This window comes from Bubalus bubalis, chromosome X, assembly GCF_019923935.1.
Source record: "Bubalus bubalis isolate 160015118507 breed Murrah chromosome X, NDDB_SH_1, whole genome shotgun sequence".
Taxonomy (NCBI): Eukaryota; Metazoa; Chordata; class Mammalia; order Artiodactyla; family Bovidae; genus Bubalus; species Bubalus bubalis.
In genome coordinates this window covers 62840110-62859924 of record NC_059181.1, presented here as the reverse complement: position 1 = coordinate 62859924, position 19815 = coordinate 62840110, and the positions used below count along the sequence as shown (strand labels likewise).

Below are 19815 nucleotides of genomic sequence, written 5' to 3'. Positions count from 1 at the left end.
AAAAAACCTGCCACCGTTTCTATTTTTCCCCCATTTGTTTGCCATGAAGTGATGGGACTGGATGCGATGATCTTAGCTTTTGATGCTGAGCTTTAAGCCAGACTTTTCACTCTCCTCTTTCACCTTCACCAAGGGCCTCTTCAGTTCCGCTTTGCTTTCTGCCAATATAGTGGTATCATCTGCATATCTGAGATTGTTGGTATTTCTCCCAGCAGTCTTGATTCCAGTTTGTGATTCATCCAGCCCGGCATTTCACATGTTGTACTCTGCATATAAGTTAAATAAGCTGGGTGACAATATACAGCCTTGATGTACTCCTTTCCTAATTTTCAACCAGTCCTTTGTTCCATGTCCAGTTCTAACTGTTGCTTCTCGACCTGCATACAGGTTTCTCATGAGACAGGTAAGGTGATCTGGTATTCCCATCTCTTTAAGAATTTTCCATAGCTGCTTGTGATCCACACAGTCAAAAGCTTTAGTGTAGTAAGTGAAGCAGAAGTAGGTGTTTTTCTGGAAGTCCCTTGCTTTCTGTATGATCAAGCAGATGTTGGCAATTTGATCTCTGGTTCCTCTGCCTTTTCTAAATCCAGCTTGAACATCTGGAATTTTTTGGTTCATGTACTGCTGAAGCCTAGCTTGAAGGATTTTGAGCATTACCTTGCTACCATGTGAAATGAGGACAATTGTACGGTAGTTTGAACATTCTTTGGTATTACCTTTCTTTGGGATTGGAATGAAAAATGACCTTTTTCAGTCCTGTGGCCTCTGCTGAGTTTTCCAAATTTTCTGACATATTGAGTGCAGCATCATCTTTTAGGTTTGAAATAGCTCAGCTGGAATTCCATCACGTCCACTAGCTTTCTTCATAGTAATGTTTCCTAAGGCCCACTTGATTTCACACTCCAAGATGTCTGGCCTCTGGGTCAGTGGCCACACACACCATTGTGCTTATCCAGGTCAATAAGACCTTTTTTGTGTAGTTCTTCTGTTAATTCTTTCCACTTCTTCTTAATCTCTTCTACTTATGCTAGGTCCTTACTGTTTCTCTCTTTTATTATGTTTATCTTTGCATGAAGTGTTCCTTGGTGTCTATTTTTTTTTTTTGAAGAGATTTCTAGTTTTCCTCTTTTTCTTTGGCTTGTTCACTCAAGAAGGCTTTCTTTTCTCTCTTTGCTGTTCTCTGGAACTCTGCATTGAGTTAGGTATATCTTTCCCTTTCTCCTTTGCCTTTTCCTTCTCTTCTCAGCTATTTGTAAGGCCCCCTCAGACAACCACTTTGCCTTCTTGCATTTCTTTTTCTTGGGGATGATTTTGGTCACCACCTCTTGTACAGTGTTAACAGACCTCCATCCACAGTTCTTCAGGCACTCTGTCTGTCAGATCTAATCCCTTGAATCTATTTCTCACTTCCACTGTATAATTGTAAGGGATTTGATTTAGGTCGTACCTAAATGGCCTAGTGGTTTTCCCTACTTTCTTCAATTTAAGTCTGAATTTGGCAATAATGAATTCATGATCTGAGCCATAGTCAGCTCCCGGTCTTGTTTTTGCTGACTGTATAGAGCTTCTCCATCTTTGAAAAGAATATAATCAGTCTGATTTCGGTATTGACATCTCGTGATGTCCATGTGTAGAGTCTTCTCTTGTGTTGTTGGAAGAGGGTGTTTGCTATAACCAGTGCATTCTCTTGGCAAAACTCTGTTGTCCTTTGGTCTGCTTCATTTTGTACTCCAAGGACATACTTGCCTGTTACTCCAGTTATCTTTTGACTTCTTACTTTGCCTTCCAGTCCCCTATGATGAAAAGGACATCTTTTTTGGGTGTTCTAGAAGGTGTTGTAGGTCTTCATAGAACTGTTCAACTTGGTAGCTTCTTTGGCATTTAGTGATTTGGGCATAGACTTGGATTTTTGTGATATTGAATGATTTGCCTTAGAAACGAACAGAGATCATTCTGTCGTTTTTGAGATTGCTCCCCAAGCACTGCGTTTTGGGCTCTTCTGTTGACTATGAGGGCTACTCCATTCCTTCTAAGGGATTCTTGCCCACAGTAGTAGGTATAACAGTCATCTGAATTAAATTCTCCCATTCCCATCCATTTTAGTTCACTGATTCCTAAAATGACAGTGCTAACTGTTGCCATCTCCTGCTTGACCATGTCCAATTTACCTTGATTCATGGATCTAACATTCCAGGTTCCTATGCAATATTGTTCTCCATAGCATCGAACTCTACTTTCAGCACCAGACACATCCACAACTGAGCATCGTTTTTGCTTTGGCCCAGCCTCTTCGTTCTTTTCTGGAGCTATTTCTCTGCTCTTCCCCAGTAGTATATTGGACACCTGCTGACCTGGGAGTCTCATCTTCCAGTGTCGTATGTTTTTGTCTTTTCATGCTATCAATGTTACTTTCATAATAATTATATCTGTTACCATTAGAGGTCTCAGTAGTACTGTAGTTGTTAGTACAGTGATTCAGTGGACTAAATGCTGAACTTATAATTCAGAATTTATGAAAAGTAATGAAAGTAGTCAAAAGTAATAGTTTTCTACTCCATCCCTTTCTACCTCTGTCTTGCTCCCTATAAGCAAGTATGTTTTTAATGGAAACTATTTTTCCCAGTATTTTAAAACAGTATTTTATTGAAAAGCTCAAATGTACACACAAAGTAGAAGATACAGTATGATTCCCCTATTTACTCATCACTCAGCTAGAGTAATCATCAACTCACCACCACTCTTGTTTGTTCTGTATCTCTCCTAAGCAATCCCATGGATTATTTTGAAACAAATCCCAAAAAATATTATTTTGCCCATAAATATTTCAGTACATGTCTCTTAAAGACAAGATTTTTTATTCCAAAAAAACCCCTACCTATTATTATACCCAATTAAATTTAATAAAGATTTTTCTAAAATCATAAAATATCCAGTCTTCCCTCCCTGCAACTTCTCACACTTATTCTCCTCTACCCTGCTTCTTTCCAGTTGGTTTTTAGAATCAGCATTAAATTTGCACCTTGTACTTTGTTAATATATTCTGTAGTTTCCTAAATTCTGCATTCTGATAACTACATCGTAAGTGTATTGTTTAATATAGTACTTTGTCCTCTGTTTTTCCAGAAAACTAGTAGTTAGATTTAGAAGCTTGATCTGATTCAGGTTCATTTTTGTCAAGAATAATTCATCAGCGGTATTTGGTGTACTTCCATCAGGAGTCAGTAATGTCTGTTGTTTCTCTTCTGTTGTGTAGTGCCCTTTGATAATTGTTATCCCTAGATCCATTATTTCTGTGGAGATTTGCATATTCTACCTCTGTATTCCTTCTTTGTTTATTAACTGGAATAGAGAGAAGCTTTCATAAACGATTTGGTCACTCTGAAGTGTACTTTGTCTGAGAAAGTCGTGACTCTTCCCCTTTATTTAACAGTTTTCAGAATAATGAGTTGGTTCTCTAACATCCTTTAATAATGACTGTGGTTTTTTTTAATATTGTGAATTCATGGGTTTTAACATACTTAGTGACTTTCAATCCTTTGTAGTTATTATTCTTACTGAAGCACAGTGTCCTACTTTTGGCTAGTAGGAGCCTCTTTAAGTGGTTCTGAGTCTTTTGGCATGAACTCAGTAGTTTTTAGTAGTTTTATTTGGTTTCTGATACGACAAGTTATCCAGGTTTGTCTTGTATAGTTCCTGGTCTAGACCTGGAATCAGCCATTCCTCTAAGGAGCCCTGTGGTCCTTTTAGTGGAGAGTGTTCTTTAGAAATATGAATCTGGATGTTACAGGTGCTCATTGCTATTGCATTGGCATTGTTTCTAGACCTTTTAAGTTGACAGAGCTATGAAGTACATTTTTTTAAAAAGAAAGTACATAATGAGTTCATACTGATATTTCCAATTGCTATTTAGGATTATAGTATTTTACTTAGCTTCTTTTTTTTTTAAACTTAGTTTCTTGATTTTATATTTGTGTCTCTGGTTCTAAAAATCTTGGTGCTAAACATTAATATAATGAATAACCTCTTTTATCCTAAAAATTATTTTTATAACAGTTTCAGAATATACCAATATCAATATTATTACAAAGAATGATTTCTAAAAATGGTTAGGAATTTTTTTGCAGTTTTGTTCTTAAAGGTATATCCCACTAGGAATGTGCAGTCAAAATATTGTTTCAGTATTATTAAAATATTATTTTAAAATTATGTCAAAAATTCCTTTCTCTATGATTATGCTGTCAACTTGATACAGTTAGATATATTTGCTTCTATTTGCTCTTGATTTGTGTGATTGCTTCCCTCTTACCCATTTTGATTTAATGTTGTTTTATAATTATGTAAAATATTGACATGGTTCTGAAGTCAAGTCAAATCTACTAAAGGAACTATCTTCGGATAAGTCTAGCTTCTATCTCTGTCTTTTACACGCTATTCCCTCCCTCCCCCTGTAGATAACTATTTTGTTTATTTATTGTTTATCCTTTTGATTGTAGTTGTTAAGTTGCTAAGTCATCTCCTTGTGACTCATGGACTGCAGCACACTAGGCTTCCCTGTCCTTCACATGGATCTGAGTTTGCTCGGATTCATGCTATGTCCATTGAGTTGGTGATGGTATCTAACAAATCCTTTGATAGACATGTATGTATGCATGTGTGTATGTATATAAATATGTATACAAACATTTTTGATAAACACATGTATGTATGCCTGTATGTACACATGTATTTTATTGAAGCATTATTTATAGTATTAGTTTCATGTGTACAGCATAGTGATTCGGTATTTTTATAGATTATACTCCATTTTGGAGAAGGCAATGGCACTCCACTCCAGTACTCTTGCCTGGAAAATCCCATGGACGGAGGAGCCTGGTGGGCTGCAGTCCATGGGGTCGCTTGGACACGACTGAGCGATTTCACTTTCACTTTTCACTTTCCACTTTCATGCCTTGGAGTAGGAAATGGCAACCCACTCCAGTGTTCTTGCCTGGAGAATCCCAGGGACGGGGAAGCCTGGTGGGCTTACGTCTATGAGGTCGCACAGAGTCGGACACGACTGAAGCGACTTAGCAGCAGCAGCATACTCCATTTAAAGTTATTATAAAATAATGGCTATATGGCCCTTTGCTGTACAATATATCTGTGTTGCTTATTTATTTTATACACAGTAGATTGTATCTCTTTATCCCCAACCCCTTTCTGGTCCCTTCTTCCCGTTCACCGCTGGTAACCACTAGTTTCTTCTCTATATCTGTGAGCTTGTTTCTGTTTTGTTATATGTATTTGTTTTATCTTTTAGATTTCCTCGTGTAAGTGATAGCATAGAATATTTGTCTTTCCTTTTGGTTTTAAAGTCTTCCCTGGTGGCTCAGATGGTAAAGCATCTGCCTACAATGCGGGAGACCCAGGTTCGATCCCTGGGTTGGGAAGATCCTTTGGAGAAGGAAATGGCAACCCACTCCAGTATTCTTGCCTGGAAAATCCCATGGACGGAGGAGTGTTGTAGGCTACAGTCCATGGGGTCGCAAAGAGTTGGACACAACTGAGCAACTTCACTTCCACTTTCTTTCTTCTTCTTTTAACATATAAGCAAATAGGTATTCATATCTATTTATCTAAGAATATCTTAACTGTTTATCTAAGAATACTTATAAGAATATTCTTACCTATTTATCTAAGAATACCTGTTTATCTAGGAACCTGCCCCAAGGCTCTTAGATAGTTGGTAACATTCCGTATGTATACATTTCTCCACCATTTTTTGGAAAATAATAGTTTACTTTATTCTGAGATTACTACAGTTAACTTTGATTACTGTATTCTTGCCTGGAGAATCCCATGGACAGAAGAACTTGGTGGGTTGTAGTCTATAGGATCACAGAGTTGGACATGACTGAGTGTGCATGCTTATGATTTGTTGTTGTTTAGTCGCTCGGTCATGACCGACTCTTTGAGACCCCATGGACTGCAGCATGCCAGGCTTCCCTGTCCTTAACTGTCTCCCGGAATTTACTCAAACTCATGTCCATTAAGTCAGTGATGCCATCCAGCCATCTCATCCTCTGACATCCCCTTCTCCTCCTGCATCAGGGTCTTCTCCAGTGAGTGGGCTCTTCTCACTAGATGGCCAAAGTATTGGAGCTCCAGCTTCAGCATCAGTCCTTCCAATGATTATTCAGGACTGATTTCCTTTAGGATTGAGTGGTTGGGTCTCCTTGCAGTCCAGGAGACTCTCAAGAGTCTTCTCCAACACCACAGTTTGAAAGCATCAATTTTTTGGTGCTCAGCCTTCTTTATGGTCCAACTCTGATATCTCTACATGACTACTGGAAAAACTATAGCTTTGACTATATGGACCTTTGTCAGCAAAGTAATGTCTCTACTTGTTAATAAGCTGTCTAGGTTGGTCATAGCTTTTCTTCCAAGGAGCACATGTCATAGAATTTCATGGCTGCAATCACCATCTGCAGATTTTGGAGCCCAAGAAAATAAAGTCTGTCTCTGTTTCCATTGTTTTCCCATCTATTTGCCATGAAGTGATGGGACTGGATGCCAAGATCTTAGTTTTTTAATGTTGAGTTTTAAGCTAGCTTTTTCACTCTGCTCTTTCACCTTCATCAAGCGGCTCTTCAAGAGTTCCTCTTCATTTTTTGCCGTAGGGGTGGTGTCATCTGCATATCTGAACTTACTGATATTTCTCCCAGAAATCTTGATTCTGACTTTAGCTTCATCCAGCCCAGCATTTCACATGATGTACTCTGAATATAAGTTAAATAAGCAGGGTGACAGTATATAGCCTTGATGTATTCCTTTCCCAATTTTGTACCAGTCCATTGTTCCATGTCCAGTTCTAACTGTTACTTCTTGACCTGCATACAGGTTTCTTGGGAGGCAGGTAAGGGAGTCTGTTATTGCTATTTCTTGAAGAATTTTCCACAGTTTGTTGTGATCCACACAGTCAAAGGCTTTAGCGTAGTCAATGAAGCAGGAGTTTTTCTGAAATTCTCTTGCTTTTTTCTGTGATCCAGTGGGTGTTGGCAATTTGATATCTGGTTCTTCTGCCTTTTCTAAATCCAGCTTCTACCATCTGGAAGTTCTCAGTTTACGTGCTGTTGAATCCTAACTTTTAAGTATTTTGAGCATTTCCTTGCTAGCATGTGAAATGCGTGCAATTGTACAGTAGTTTGAACATTCTTTTACATTGCCCTGATTTGGGATTAGAATGAAAACTGACCTTTTCCAGTCCTGTGACCACTGCTGAATGTTCCAAATTTGCTGGCACATTGAGTGCAGCGCTTTCAGAACATCATCTTTTAGGATTTGAAATAGCTCAGCTGGAATTCCACTAGCTTTGTTCATAGTAATGCTTCCTAAGGCTCACTTGGACTTCTCACTCCAGGATGTCTGGCTTTAGGTGTATTTTTTATTTATTTAACTTTTTTCCAGCCATACATATACATGTCCACTTTCCCCCAAACTCCCCTCCCATCCAGGCTGCCACATAACATTGAGCAGATTTCCATGTACTGTAGGGTAGGTCCGTCCTTTTTTTTTTTTACCCAACTTAACATTATATCCTAGAGATCACTCCATAGCAGTATACAGACATATTCTTTATTTTTTTAGCTACATGATATTATTCACTTGGTGCATGTACTTTATATTCAACCTGCCCTCTTTAATGGACATTTGAGTGCTGCAATGAAATGCCTTGTGCATGTATCTTTTCCTGCTTTTAAGGCTGTTACTCATAACCATTTTTATTTGTCATGTTTACATCCATATATCTTAATCATATGCTTGTATCACTGTATTAGTTTGCTAGGCTGCCATAAGAAAATACTATGGAGTGGGTGGTCTAAACAATGGGAATTTATTTTCTCAAAATTCTGTCAAAAATCACGATCTAAAATCAAGTTTAAGATCAAGGTGTTGGAAAGTTTGTTTTCTTCTGAGGCCTCTTTTTGGATTGCAGATGGCTGCCTTTTGGCTGTGCCCTCTGTTTGTGCACATCCCTGGTGTCCCTTTGTGTATCCAGATTTCTTAAAAGGATACCAGTCAGATTGGATTAGGGCACACCTTAATGGTTTCATTTTAAATTAATTTTGTTAAAGGCCCTATCTTCAAATACAGTCACATTCTGAGGTACTGGGACCTAGGGCTTCAAATAAATTTTTGGATGGGGAGGGGGGCGATACAGTTCAGCCTACAATAATTAATTCTTGATTCATCAGCTTCATATATTGTCTGTTTCTTATACAGAAATACTATCTTATATAGAAATACTACATATACTATCTGTTTCACAGATATGTGAAGATTTATCTCATATTACATATTGCCTCCCTGCCTCTGCCTTTCAGTTTTTGTTAGTTATATTATACTCTTTTTTATTTATGTTAATGATTATTATTTAAATTTAAATTTATTTATTTTTATATATTTAAGTATTTATTTCTTACTCCATCAGTTTTGGAGAGTATATATTTTTTAAGTTAATTATATTTTTGGACTGTGCTGGGTCTTTAATGCTACATGCAGGCTTTATCTAGTTCTGGTGAGTGGGGGTGCTACTCTTCTTTGCTGGGCATGGGCTTCTCATTGCTGTGGCTTCTCTTATGTGGAGCACAGGCTCTGGGCAAGTGGGCTCAGTCGTTATGGTGCCTGGCCCAGTTGCCCCACGGCATGTGGGATCTTCTCAGGCCAGGGCCCAAACCTGCGTACCCTTCATTGGCAGGCAGATGCCCAACCACTGGACCACCAGGGAAGTCCCAGAGAGTATATCTTTACATTTCAACTCTGTGAGGATATTAGTACCTTTATCATTCTCTCTCCCTTTCCTCATCATTAACCTTCCAACTTCAGTTACATCTAATGTTTGCATTTTTGGCTTTATTGATTTCAAAGAATGATAACTAAAAGCGTTTTATTGATTGTGACTGCTATTTATTTAATAAATTTGGATAATAATGATATATCTCTTTATGTTTCTATTAGCTGTCCTAATTCTATTTCCTCAGGTATTCTGTTTGTTGAGTAGTGGGTTGTCCTTTCATATTACTGGTTTCCCTCAAAAATTTGGTTATTCTTGCTTATATTTGGTTTGAGAGTCCTTGATAGTTTTCTATGAATAGCGTGTCACACTATTTACTGTAACCCGAGTCCAATAACTGATCGAGAATTAGGAGCAGAGATTTTGCATTGACTTGTGTTGTCAGCCATCTGGAACTCTACTTTTTTCTAGTCTAAGTGATCATACTTACTGTTCCTTTCTGAGGAGGAGGGGAAAGTCTTTTGGGAATGAAGCCTACTGCCTGATACTCCTCCTGTTCACATCCAGAATATTTCCATATTTTGCATTTTTGTGCATTTTAGCATGTAGATTTTTGCCTTAGTCCATTTGCTATTTTTCAGAGGTTCTTCATAATTTCCAATCAACTAAAAACACTGTTTTTTCAGGACTATTATTAATATGAAAATATGCATATATTAATATTATTTCTATAAAAATATGTAAATTCCTAGAAATGATATATATGATCTGTATCATAATATATATATATGATATTATATCATTTCTAGTATATCATAGTATATAGTATATATACATATCATTTCTAGGGATTTGTAATAGAAGGGGTGGCTATAGTGTATACTCAATCCTCCATCTTGATTCAGTTCTTGTTTGCTTCCACAGTATTTGTACGTATTGCTCATCAACTGTTTATTTAGATGTCTTTCAGTTATAATAGAGTGAGGTTCTTTGGGGTGCCTGGCATGTAATGGATATATAATAAGCCTTTGCTGAACTAAGAAAATTTTTATTAGAGATATAATTAAATACCAGATCCCAGGTATGTTGACTTATAATCTAGTGTTTATCATAGAAAAATTTCTTCAGGTATGTGAGGCATTAATTTTTAGAACTTTCTTTTGTTTAAATTATCCCAATGTTTTCTTTTCATATTTCTTAGAAGATGTATTTTCAAGTCTATTAATTTTTTATTATTGCTTTTAAGACCATTTTTCTTTAATTATGGAGTTCCATAGAGAACATAGGATTCTAATAAATACTGTTACTTTTTTGTTTTCTGTGGATTACACTACTGAATCTGGACAGAGGATTAAATATTTTACCCAATATAATCATCACCCAATTTAGAAGAGGTGTGAATTTTAAAAATTTATTAATTTTTAATTGGAAGATACTTGCTTTACAATATTGTGTTGGTTTCTAACATCAGCGTGAATCAACCATAGGCATATGTATTTCTCCACCCTCTTGAACCTCCCTCCCACCCCATCCAACCCTTCTACATTGTTACAGAGCACTGAATTTGAGCTTCCTGAATTATACAGCAAATTCCCATTGGTTATCTGTTTTACATATGGTAATATATATGTTTCAGTGCTATTCTCTCAATTCATCCCACTCTCTTTTTCCCCCACTGTGTCTACAAGTCTGTTCTCTATGTCTGCATCTCCACTGCTGCCCTGCAAGTGGGTTCATCAATGCCATCTTTCTATATTCCATGTGAAAGTGAAAGTGTTAGTTACTTAGTCATGTCTGACTCTTTGTGACCCCATGGACTGTAGCCCTCCAGGCTCCTCTGTCCATGGAATTAATTCTTCAGGCAAGAATACTGGAGTGGGTTGCCTTTCCCTTCTCCAGGGGATCTTCCCGACCCAGTGACTGAACCCAGGTCCCCTGCATTGTAGGCAGATTCTTTACTGTTCAAGCCACCAGGGAAGCCCTAGATTCCATATATATGCGTTAATATACTGTATTTATCTTTCTCTTTTTGAGTTACTTCACTCTGTATAATAGGCTCTAAGTTCATCCACCTCATTAGGACTGACTCAAATGTTTTCCTTTTTGTGGCTGAGAAATATTCCATTATATATAGACACCCAAACTTCTTTATCCATTCATCTGTCAGTGGATATCTATGTCCATTGTCTTAGCTATTGTAGATAGTACTGCAATGAATATTTGGGTGCTTGTGTCTTTTTCTGTTACGGTTTCCTCAGGGTATATGCCCAGTATTGAGATTGTTGGGTTATATGGTAGTTTTATTCCTAGTTCTTTAAGGAATATCCATACTGTTCTCCATAGTCGCTGCATCAATTTACATTCTCACCAACAATACGAGAGAGTTCCCTTTTCTCTACATCTTCTCCAGCATTTATTGTTTATAGATTTTTTGATGATGATCATTCTGATTGGTGTGAGGTGACACCTCATTGCAGTTTTGATTTGCATTTTTCTAATAATGAGCAGTGTTGAGCATCTTTTCGTGTATTTATTAGCCATCAGTATGTCTTCTTTGGAGAAATGTCTGTTTAGATCTTCTGCCCACTTTTTGTTTGAGTTGTTTGTTTTTCTGGTATTGAACTTCATGAGCTCCTTGTATATTTTAGAGATGAATGCTTTGTTAGATATCTCATTTGTAATTATTTTCTCCCATTCTGAGGTTTGTCTTTTCACCTCATTTGTAGTTTCCTTTGTTGTACAAAAGCTTTTAAGTTTAATTAGGTCCCATTTGTTTATTTTCATTTTTATTTCCATTACTCTAGGAGGTGAATCATAGAGAATTTGCTGTGATTTATGTCAAGGAGTGTACTGTCTATGTTTTCCTGTTAGGAGCTTTATAGTGTCTGGCCTTACATTTAAGTCTTTAATCCATTTTGAGTTTATTTTTGTGTGTGGTGTTAGGAGGTGTTCTAGATTCATTCTTTTACATATAGCTGCTCAGCTTTTCCAGCACCACTGTTGAATAGGCTGTCTTTTCTCCATTGTATATCCTTGCATCCTTGGTCAAACATAAGGTGCCCATATGTGCGTGGGTTTATCTCTGGGCTTTATGTCTTGTTCCATTGATCTGTATTTCTGTTTTTGTGTCAGTACCATATTGTCTTGATGACTGTAGCTTTGTATAAAGTCTGAAGTCAGGAAGGTTGATTCCTCCAGCTCTGTTTTTCTTTCTTAAGATTGCTTTGGCTATTCGAGGTCTTTTGTGTTTCCATGCAAATTATGAAATTTCTTGTTCTAGTTCTGTGAAAAATACCATTGGTAGTTTGTTAGGGATTGCACTGAATCTGTAGATTGCTTTGAGTAGTTTAGTCGTTTTCACAATGTTGATTCTTCCAATCCTAATCTAAGAACATGATATATCTCTGTGTCATCTTTGATTTCTTTCATCAGTGTCTTTACAGATTTCTTCATACAGGTCTTTTTTGATTTCTTTCATCAGTGTCTTTACAGATTTCTTCATACAGGTCTTTTGTCTCTTTACATAGGTTTATTCCTAGATATTATATTCTTTTTTTTTGAAGTAGTGAATGGGATTGTTTCCTTAATTTCTCTTTCTGATTTTTCATTGTTAGTGTATAGGAATGCAAGGGATGTCGGTGTATCTTTTATTCCAATCTGCATTCCTTTTCTTTCTTTTTCTTCTCCGACTGCTGTGGCTAGGACTTCCAAAACTGTGTTGAATAATAGTGGCAAGAGTGGCACCCTTTTCTTGTTCCTGATTTTAGAGGAAATGCTTTCATTTTTTCACCATTGAAAATAATGTTTGCTATGGGTTTGTCATATGTGGCCTTTAATATGTTGAGGTATGTTCCTTCTATGCCTACTTTCTGGAGAGTTTTTATTATAAATGAGTGTTGAATTTTGTGGAATAGCTTTCTCTAGATGATTGTTTTTTATCTCTCAGTTTGTTAATATGGTATATAGCATTGATTGATTTGCATATACTAAAGAATCCTTGCATCACAGGGATAAAGCCCACTTGATCATGATGTATGGTCCTTTTAATGTGTTGTTGGATTCTGTTTGCTAGAATTGTGTTGAGGATTTTTTCATATATGTTCGTCATTGATATCGGCCTGTAATTTTCTTTCTTTGTGGCAACTTTGTCCCTTGTCTGGTTTTGGTATCAGTATGATGGGGGCTTTGTAGAATGAATTTGGGAGTTTTGCTTCCTGTGCAATTTTCTGTAAGAGTTTGAGGACAATAGGTATTAGCTCTTCTCTAAACTTTTGGTAGAATTTACCTGTGAAACCATATGATTCTGGGCTTTTGTTTGTGGGAAGATTTTTTTATTACAGTTTTGATTTCCATGCTTCTAATTGGTCACTTCATTTTTTCTATTTCTTCCCGATTCAGTTTTGCAAGGTTATATTTTTCTAAGAATTTGTCCATTTCTTAGAGGTTGTGTGTTTTATTGGCATAGAGTTGCTTGTAGTAGTCTCTTGTGATCCTTTGTATATCTGCATTGTCTGTTGTAATTTCTTTTTCATTTCTAATTTTATTAATCTGAGTCTTCTCCTTTTTTCTTCATGAGTTTATCTAATGGTTTATCAATTTTGTTTATCTTTTCAAAGAACCAGCTTTTTTTAATATAAATTTATTTATTTTGATTGGAGGTTAATTACTTTACAATATTGTATTGGTTTTGCCATACATCAACATGAATCCGTCACGGGTGTACACGTGTTCCCCATCCTGAACCCCTCTCCCACCTCCCTCCCCATACCATCCCTCTGGGTCATCCCAGTGCACCAGCCCCAAGCATCCTGTATCCCACATCGAACCTGGACTGGTGATTCGTTTCATATATGATATTATACATGTTTCATTGCCATTCCCCCAAATCATTCCACCCTCTCCCTCTCCCACAGAGTCCAACAGGCTGTTCTATACATCTGTGTCTCTTCTGCTGTCTCGAACCAGCTTTTAGATTTATCAATCTTTGCTACTGTCTCCTTCATTTCTTTTATTTCTGCTCTGATCTTTATCATTTCTTTCCTTCTACTGACTTTGGATTATTTTTGTTCTTTTTCTAGTTACTTTAGGTTTAGGGCTAAGTCGTTTATTTGATGTTTCTCTGGTGTCTTGAGGTAGGATTGTATTGCCATAGACTTCCCTCATAGCACTGCCTTTACTGCATCGCATTGGTTTTCCGTTGTTGTGTTTTCATTGTCATTTGCTTCTAGGTATTTTTTGAGCTCCTCTTTAAATTCTTTGGTGACCTCTTGGGGATTCATAAGTGTATTATTTATCCTCTATGTGTTTGTGTTTTTATATTTTTTCCCCTGTAGTTGATATCTAATCTTATAGCATTATGGTCAGAAAAGATGCTTGAAATGATATCTGTTCTTTAAAATTTACCAAGGCTTGATTTGTGACTCAGATGTGATCTATCCTGGAGAATGTTCCATGTGCACTTGAGATAAAGTACAGTCTACTGTTTTTGGATGAAATGCCCTTTATGTATCAAGATATCAGTTAGGTCCAATTGGTCCAATGTATCATTTAAAGCTTGTGTTTCTTTATTAATTTTCTGTCTGGATGATCTGTCCATTGGTGTGAGTTGGGTGTTAAAGGCCCTCACTATTACTTTGTTACTGTTACTGTTGATTTCCCCTTTAATATTTGGTAACATTTGCCTTCTGTATTGAGGTGCTCCTGTGTTGGGTACACATATATTTATAATTGTTATATCTTCTTGGATTGATCCCTTCATCATTATGTAGTGCCCTTCTTTGTCTCTTGTAACAGTCTTTATTTTAAATTCTATTTTATCTGATATGACTTTTGCTGTTCAGCTTTCTTTTGATTTCCATTTGCATGGAATATCTTTTCCAAGCCCCTCACTTTCATTCTGTATGTGTCTCTAGGTCGGAAGTGGATTTCTTGTAGACAGCCTATATAGCCATCTTGTTTTTATATCCATTCAGCCAATCTGTGTCTTTTGGTTAGAACATTTAATCCATTTATACTTAAGGTAATTATTGATAATGTATGATCCTATTACCATTTATTTATTTATTTATTTATTTTTTTAAATATTCTTAAAATATATTTATTGATTGCATTGTAAACAAGAAGAGAAAAGTCTCCTTCATCATCCAGTTAAACATCCAGTTAAACAAAGGATAAAGGATTAATTCCAACCCAGTGCAGTCACCCACTGACGGTGTGCCCTGAGGGGAATTCAGGATGGAGGAAACTAGGATGAAGCAGTCTGTGTTTACTTTATTGTTTGTGGTTTGTTTTTTTAGTCCTTTTCTTTCGTCTTATGCTTCCTGCTTACAAAAGTTCCTTTAGCATTTGTTGTATAGCTGGTTTGGTGGTACTGAATTCTCTTAACTTTTCCTTGTCTGGAAAGCTTTTGATTTTTCCTTTGAATATGAATGAAATCCTTGCTGGATAGAGTAATCTTGGTTGCAGGTTTTTCACTTTCATCACTTTAAGTATATCCTGCCACTCCCTCCTGGCCTGCAGTTTCTGTTGAAAGATCAGTTGTTGTGGGGATCCCCTTGAATATTATTTGTTGCTTTTCCCTTGTTGCTTTTTTTTTTTTTTTTTTAGAGAATACTTTATTAGTTTCTGTAATCAAACCCATGTAGATAAGACCTTACATATTTAATACAGTGTGTTACCCCTGTACAAATGGAAAAAATTATGTTTAACGTTTCTAGACCAATATGGCTGTTAATTTCTGTACAATGCCAACCCAACACGGTACAACTGGGATACTTTTTCCAAAGTTGACAGCACAGCTAAAGTTTCCAAAAATTCAAATTATATATATATATATGTATATATATATAGATTTATTTATTTATATAAAAAGACCAATAGCAGTATGTTATGCATCAATAGCAGCAACAGCTTTTCCAAGTTCTGCAGTCATCTGAACAAAATTATAGAGACATCCAGCACACTCCATTAAAAAAAAAAAAAAAGTAAAAAAAAACAAAACCTCAGAAAACAGCAAAGTTCTGTTACTGTTGTGGTACCTGGCACCATTTTTTTTTTTTAATTATGTTTCTCAATCATCATCTGGAAAGAAAACATTCTAGAATAACGTCATTAAAAACAGATCTGATAAAGCACGGTCACTACTACATATCATAAAGCAGGTACAAGATATTTTACATTAAAAAAACATCCCTTGTTGCTTTTAATGTTTGTTCTTTGTGTTTAATTTTCATTAGTTTGATTAGTATTTGTCTTGGTGTGTTTCTCCTTGGGTTTATCCTGTATGGGACTCTCTGGGTTTCCTGGATTTGGGTGGCTATTTCCCTTCCCATGTTAGGGAAGTTTTTGATTATAATCTCCTCCAGTATTTTTCCTACCCTTTTTTTTTTCTCTTCCTCTTCTGGGACCCATATAATTCAAAGGTTGGGTATGCATAATGTTATCCGAGAGGTCTCTGAGACTGTCCTCTTTTCTTCTGCTCTGCTTCAGTTATTTGCACCATTTTGTCTTCAGCTCACTTATTCATTCTTCTGCCTCAGTTATTCTGCTGTTGGTTCCCACTAGTGTATTTTTAATCTCAGTTATTGTGTTGTTCATTGCTGATTGTCTCTTCTTTATTTCTGCGAGGTCCTTGTTAAACATTTTTGTATCTTCTTGATCTGTGCCTCAAGTCTATTTATCTGTGCTTCCATTTTATTTCTTAGTCTTTGGATCATCTTTACTATTGTTACTCTTGATTTATTTTTGAGGTAGACTATTTTCTCTTCATTTGTTTGGTCTTATGAGTTTTTACCATGTTCTTTTATCTGCTGGATGTTTTTCTGTCTTTTCTTTTTATTTAATTTACTGTGTTTGGGGTCTCCTTTCTACAGGCAGGAAGGTTGTAGTTCCTTTTAACTGTGGAATCTCCTTCCCCTAGGTGGGGTTGGACCAATGCCTTGTGAAGGTTTCCTGGTTTGGCAGATTTGTGCCTGTGTTCTGGTGGATGGAGCTAGATCTTGTCTCTCTGAAGGACAGTGTTGGGTCCAGTAGTGTGTTTTGGGGTGTGTATGGGTTGATATGGCTTTGGGCAGCCTCTCTGCTAATGAGCAAGGTTGTGTTCCTGTTTGCAGAAGTTTTGGTGTGAGGTGTCCACACTGTAGCTTGCTGGCCTTTGGGTGGGGCTTGGTCTCAGTGTTGAAATGAAGGCCTTTGGGAGAATTCTCATAATGTTCCATGGGGTTGGGAGTTCTCTGGGATCCAAAGTCCTGAACTTGGGTCTTCCACTTTTGGGGTTCAGGCCTAACCCCTTACTGTAGGACCAAGACTTCACAGGTCTCACAGCAGAGAAGACTAATGGTGAAAGCTCCATTGAACAGCCCAGAACACCCAAAGAAACTTACACACTTACAAACAGAAGAAAAAAAAAGAGAAAAGAAATAAAATTAAGATAAAAGCAGGAGTCAGAAGAGAACAGTCAAACCAATAGACAAACCCAGAAGTGAAAATGAATACTAAAAACTAGACTAGCAAAAATACAAAATAAAAAAACATGGGGAAAATGTAAATACTGTAAAAATAGGAAAATAAAATGAATTTATTTAAAAATAAGATGTTTTTAAAAAGGAATAATAAGTAGGTTATAAAAAATAAAAATTAAAAGAATAATGGAGAAAAAACAACATTAGAACAGTATGATAAAGAAAAAAGGGAAAAAATAGCAAAGTATATATTGAATGGTAATATGAAGAATATTCTTGTAATTCCTCCATTGACCTTTCCATACTGTGTGCTCTAGTCAATATGCCTATTCAGAAATTCCTCCAATATTTCTAGGGAGATCTGTGGAGCTGTTCTGTGCAGTGTGTCTGAGACTCATATCTTGCCTTCCTCCAGCTTGTACTTGCTCCTAAAGTCCACAGTTGCTCCTAAGCCCACAGTCTCAGGCTAATTGTGGGGATTTAATCCACTGCACCTGCTATAGGAGTGCTGCCCCCTTCTCTCTTTTGCTCACACATCCTCTGGTGTTCCTCTTTGGTTTTGGCCCTCCCTCTGTTTGTGGGCTGCTCTCTGGTGTCTGTTCCCAACCCAGACACAAGGCAGCCTATTAGGGCTCACATGCTCAATTGGACACAGTTGGGGTGTGTGGGGAGTGCCTGCTGGAGCCAAGACCTGTGGTAAGTTGCCACAGTCTCAGGTGGCTCATGTACTTCCCCGTGGGAGCTGGCCCTGAGTTGTGGGTCCCTCAGCAGAGTCAAACTGCTCAGTCTCCCAGGAAGGTGTGGGCAGTGACCTGTGCCTGCTCACAGCTTGGTGGCACTTGCAACCCCTGGGGTTGAGATTGTAGTGGCCTCCTATCCTCTGCCTCTAGCTCTCACAATGTCTTTTCTACCTTCGTAGACCGCAGCTGACTCATCCCACCTATGGCACTGGCAAAGGTGAGGTCCTGCATTCTGGGAGTGTGCGTAGTTAGAGCGTTCCCACTGCAGTGATCTCTGGCCTCTCTGGCTGGCCCATGATTTTCCCTGGACTCCCTCAGCTGTGTTGTACTAGTCCCCTCAGAGTATCTTGATGGCAGCCAACCCTGATCCTCTCCCTGGGGTCTGACCCCTGAAGCCTGAGCCTGAGCATCTAGCCCCAGTTGTTGTGAAGGGCATGTAAGCTGCTTCTCTGCTGAAAAGTGCTGTTTGACAATGAACTCAGGTGAATTCTCTCCGTTTTGCCTTCTAATAAGCACCTGTTGCTGTGTTTCCCTCAGAGGTTCCAAAGCTCCCCTCTGACCCCTCCTCTGAGGGGGTTTCTGAGTGTGTGGAAACTTTTCCTCCTTTGGGATTCCTTCCCAGGGGCACAAGTCCCTGTCCTGAAATCTTGGTTTTCTTATCTTTATCTTTTGCTGTACCTTGTTGTGGGGAGGTTGGCTTGCCTTTTTGGAAGTCTGGTGTTCAGCAGGCATTCTGTAGAAGTTGTTCCATATTCAGATGAATTTTTGATGTATTTGTTGGGTGGGGAGGGTAATCTCCCCATCTTATTCCTCTGCCATCTTGAACGTCCTTGAGGTGTGAATTTTTAACAATTATTTTTTACCTTCTTTCTTCCAGATGAACATGAAAACAGGAAAAGGATGGGTGAATGTTGGAAATGCGGCACTTGCTGATGATTTTTTTCAATCTGCCATAACTGTAAGTTACTGTTGATTTTTAACTGTTAGTAGCAGTTGTGGTTATTCTCATCATTACATTGTAATGTGGTTTATTTTCCAGAGTCTGGAGCAGTTATATTCCAAATTAACTCAGAGGAGCTCCACTGAGGAACATGTGATTATGCAAAAGAATTCTGTGGAGAAGGACCTTTTGAAAGTGCTTTCTTACCAAGCAGAGGCAGTAAGTATCATAGTCACCAGAGCTTTACAGTGGGGCATTTTCTATATGTAAATGCAAAAGTGATGAGATATAATCTATTAGAAGAAAGTCAGGTGTCATTGGTCTTTTATTGCATATTATATTTAACCTTTTTAATCTGTTTTATAGCTGAAGGTGACATTACTAATGGTAATTGGTATTTATTGGGGTAGATGAAATTGAAAAGACTTAGATAACTAATTCTTATTTTCAACCACTGCATGTAATATCTATCATTTATTTGTGGCAGTGGTCTCTACTTGAACACCTGTCTCTGTGACTCTCTTAACGTTCACAGTATGCCTGAAGTGTGTTGGTCGTTCAGTCATTTCTGATTCTTTGTGACCCCGTGAACTGTAGCCTACCAGGCTCTGCTGTTCATGGAATTCTCCAGGCAAGAATACTGGAGTGGTTTGCCATTTCCTTCTCCAATACCTAAAGTACTGCCCCAAAAGAGCCTTCACATTTGCAATTATTCTGAGTTGTTTGCTAATATTTTCTAAAAGTGTGCTGATGTCACTGTTCAGAGTTGTACTTTTCCTCCATTTGGCTTATAGGTTTCCTTCTTTTGTCACCATGCTGTTCGGTGTGCATTTTAAGTTGACAAAATATAAGCTGGAATGAGTTTACTCTCTGAAATTATGTAATTCTGGAAATGAAAGAACT

General features: G+C 37.5%; 1 protein-coding gene and 1 non-coding gene across 2 annotated transcripts in view; both read left to right on the top strand.

Annotated features, from left to right (window-relative positions):
• The window catches only part of TEX11 (testis expressed 11), a 211524-nt gene that overhangs the window by 30439 nt on the left and 161270 nt on the right, over positions 1-19815 (top strand). The window contains exons 6-7 of the mRNA XM_025276046.2: positions 18850-18930; positions 19012-19131. Coding sequence (XP_025131831.2) covers positions 18850-18930; positions 19012-19131 — 201 coding nt within the window. The remainder of the gene's footprint in view (positions 1-18849; positions 18931-19011; positions 19132-19815) is intronic.
• On the top strand, positions 5358-5429 carry TRNAC-ACA. The gene has a single exon. It is a non-coding gene; the product is annotated as a tRNA-Cys (tRNA).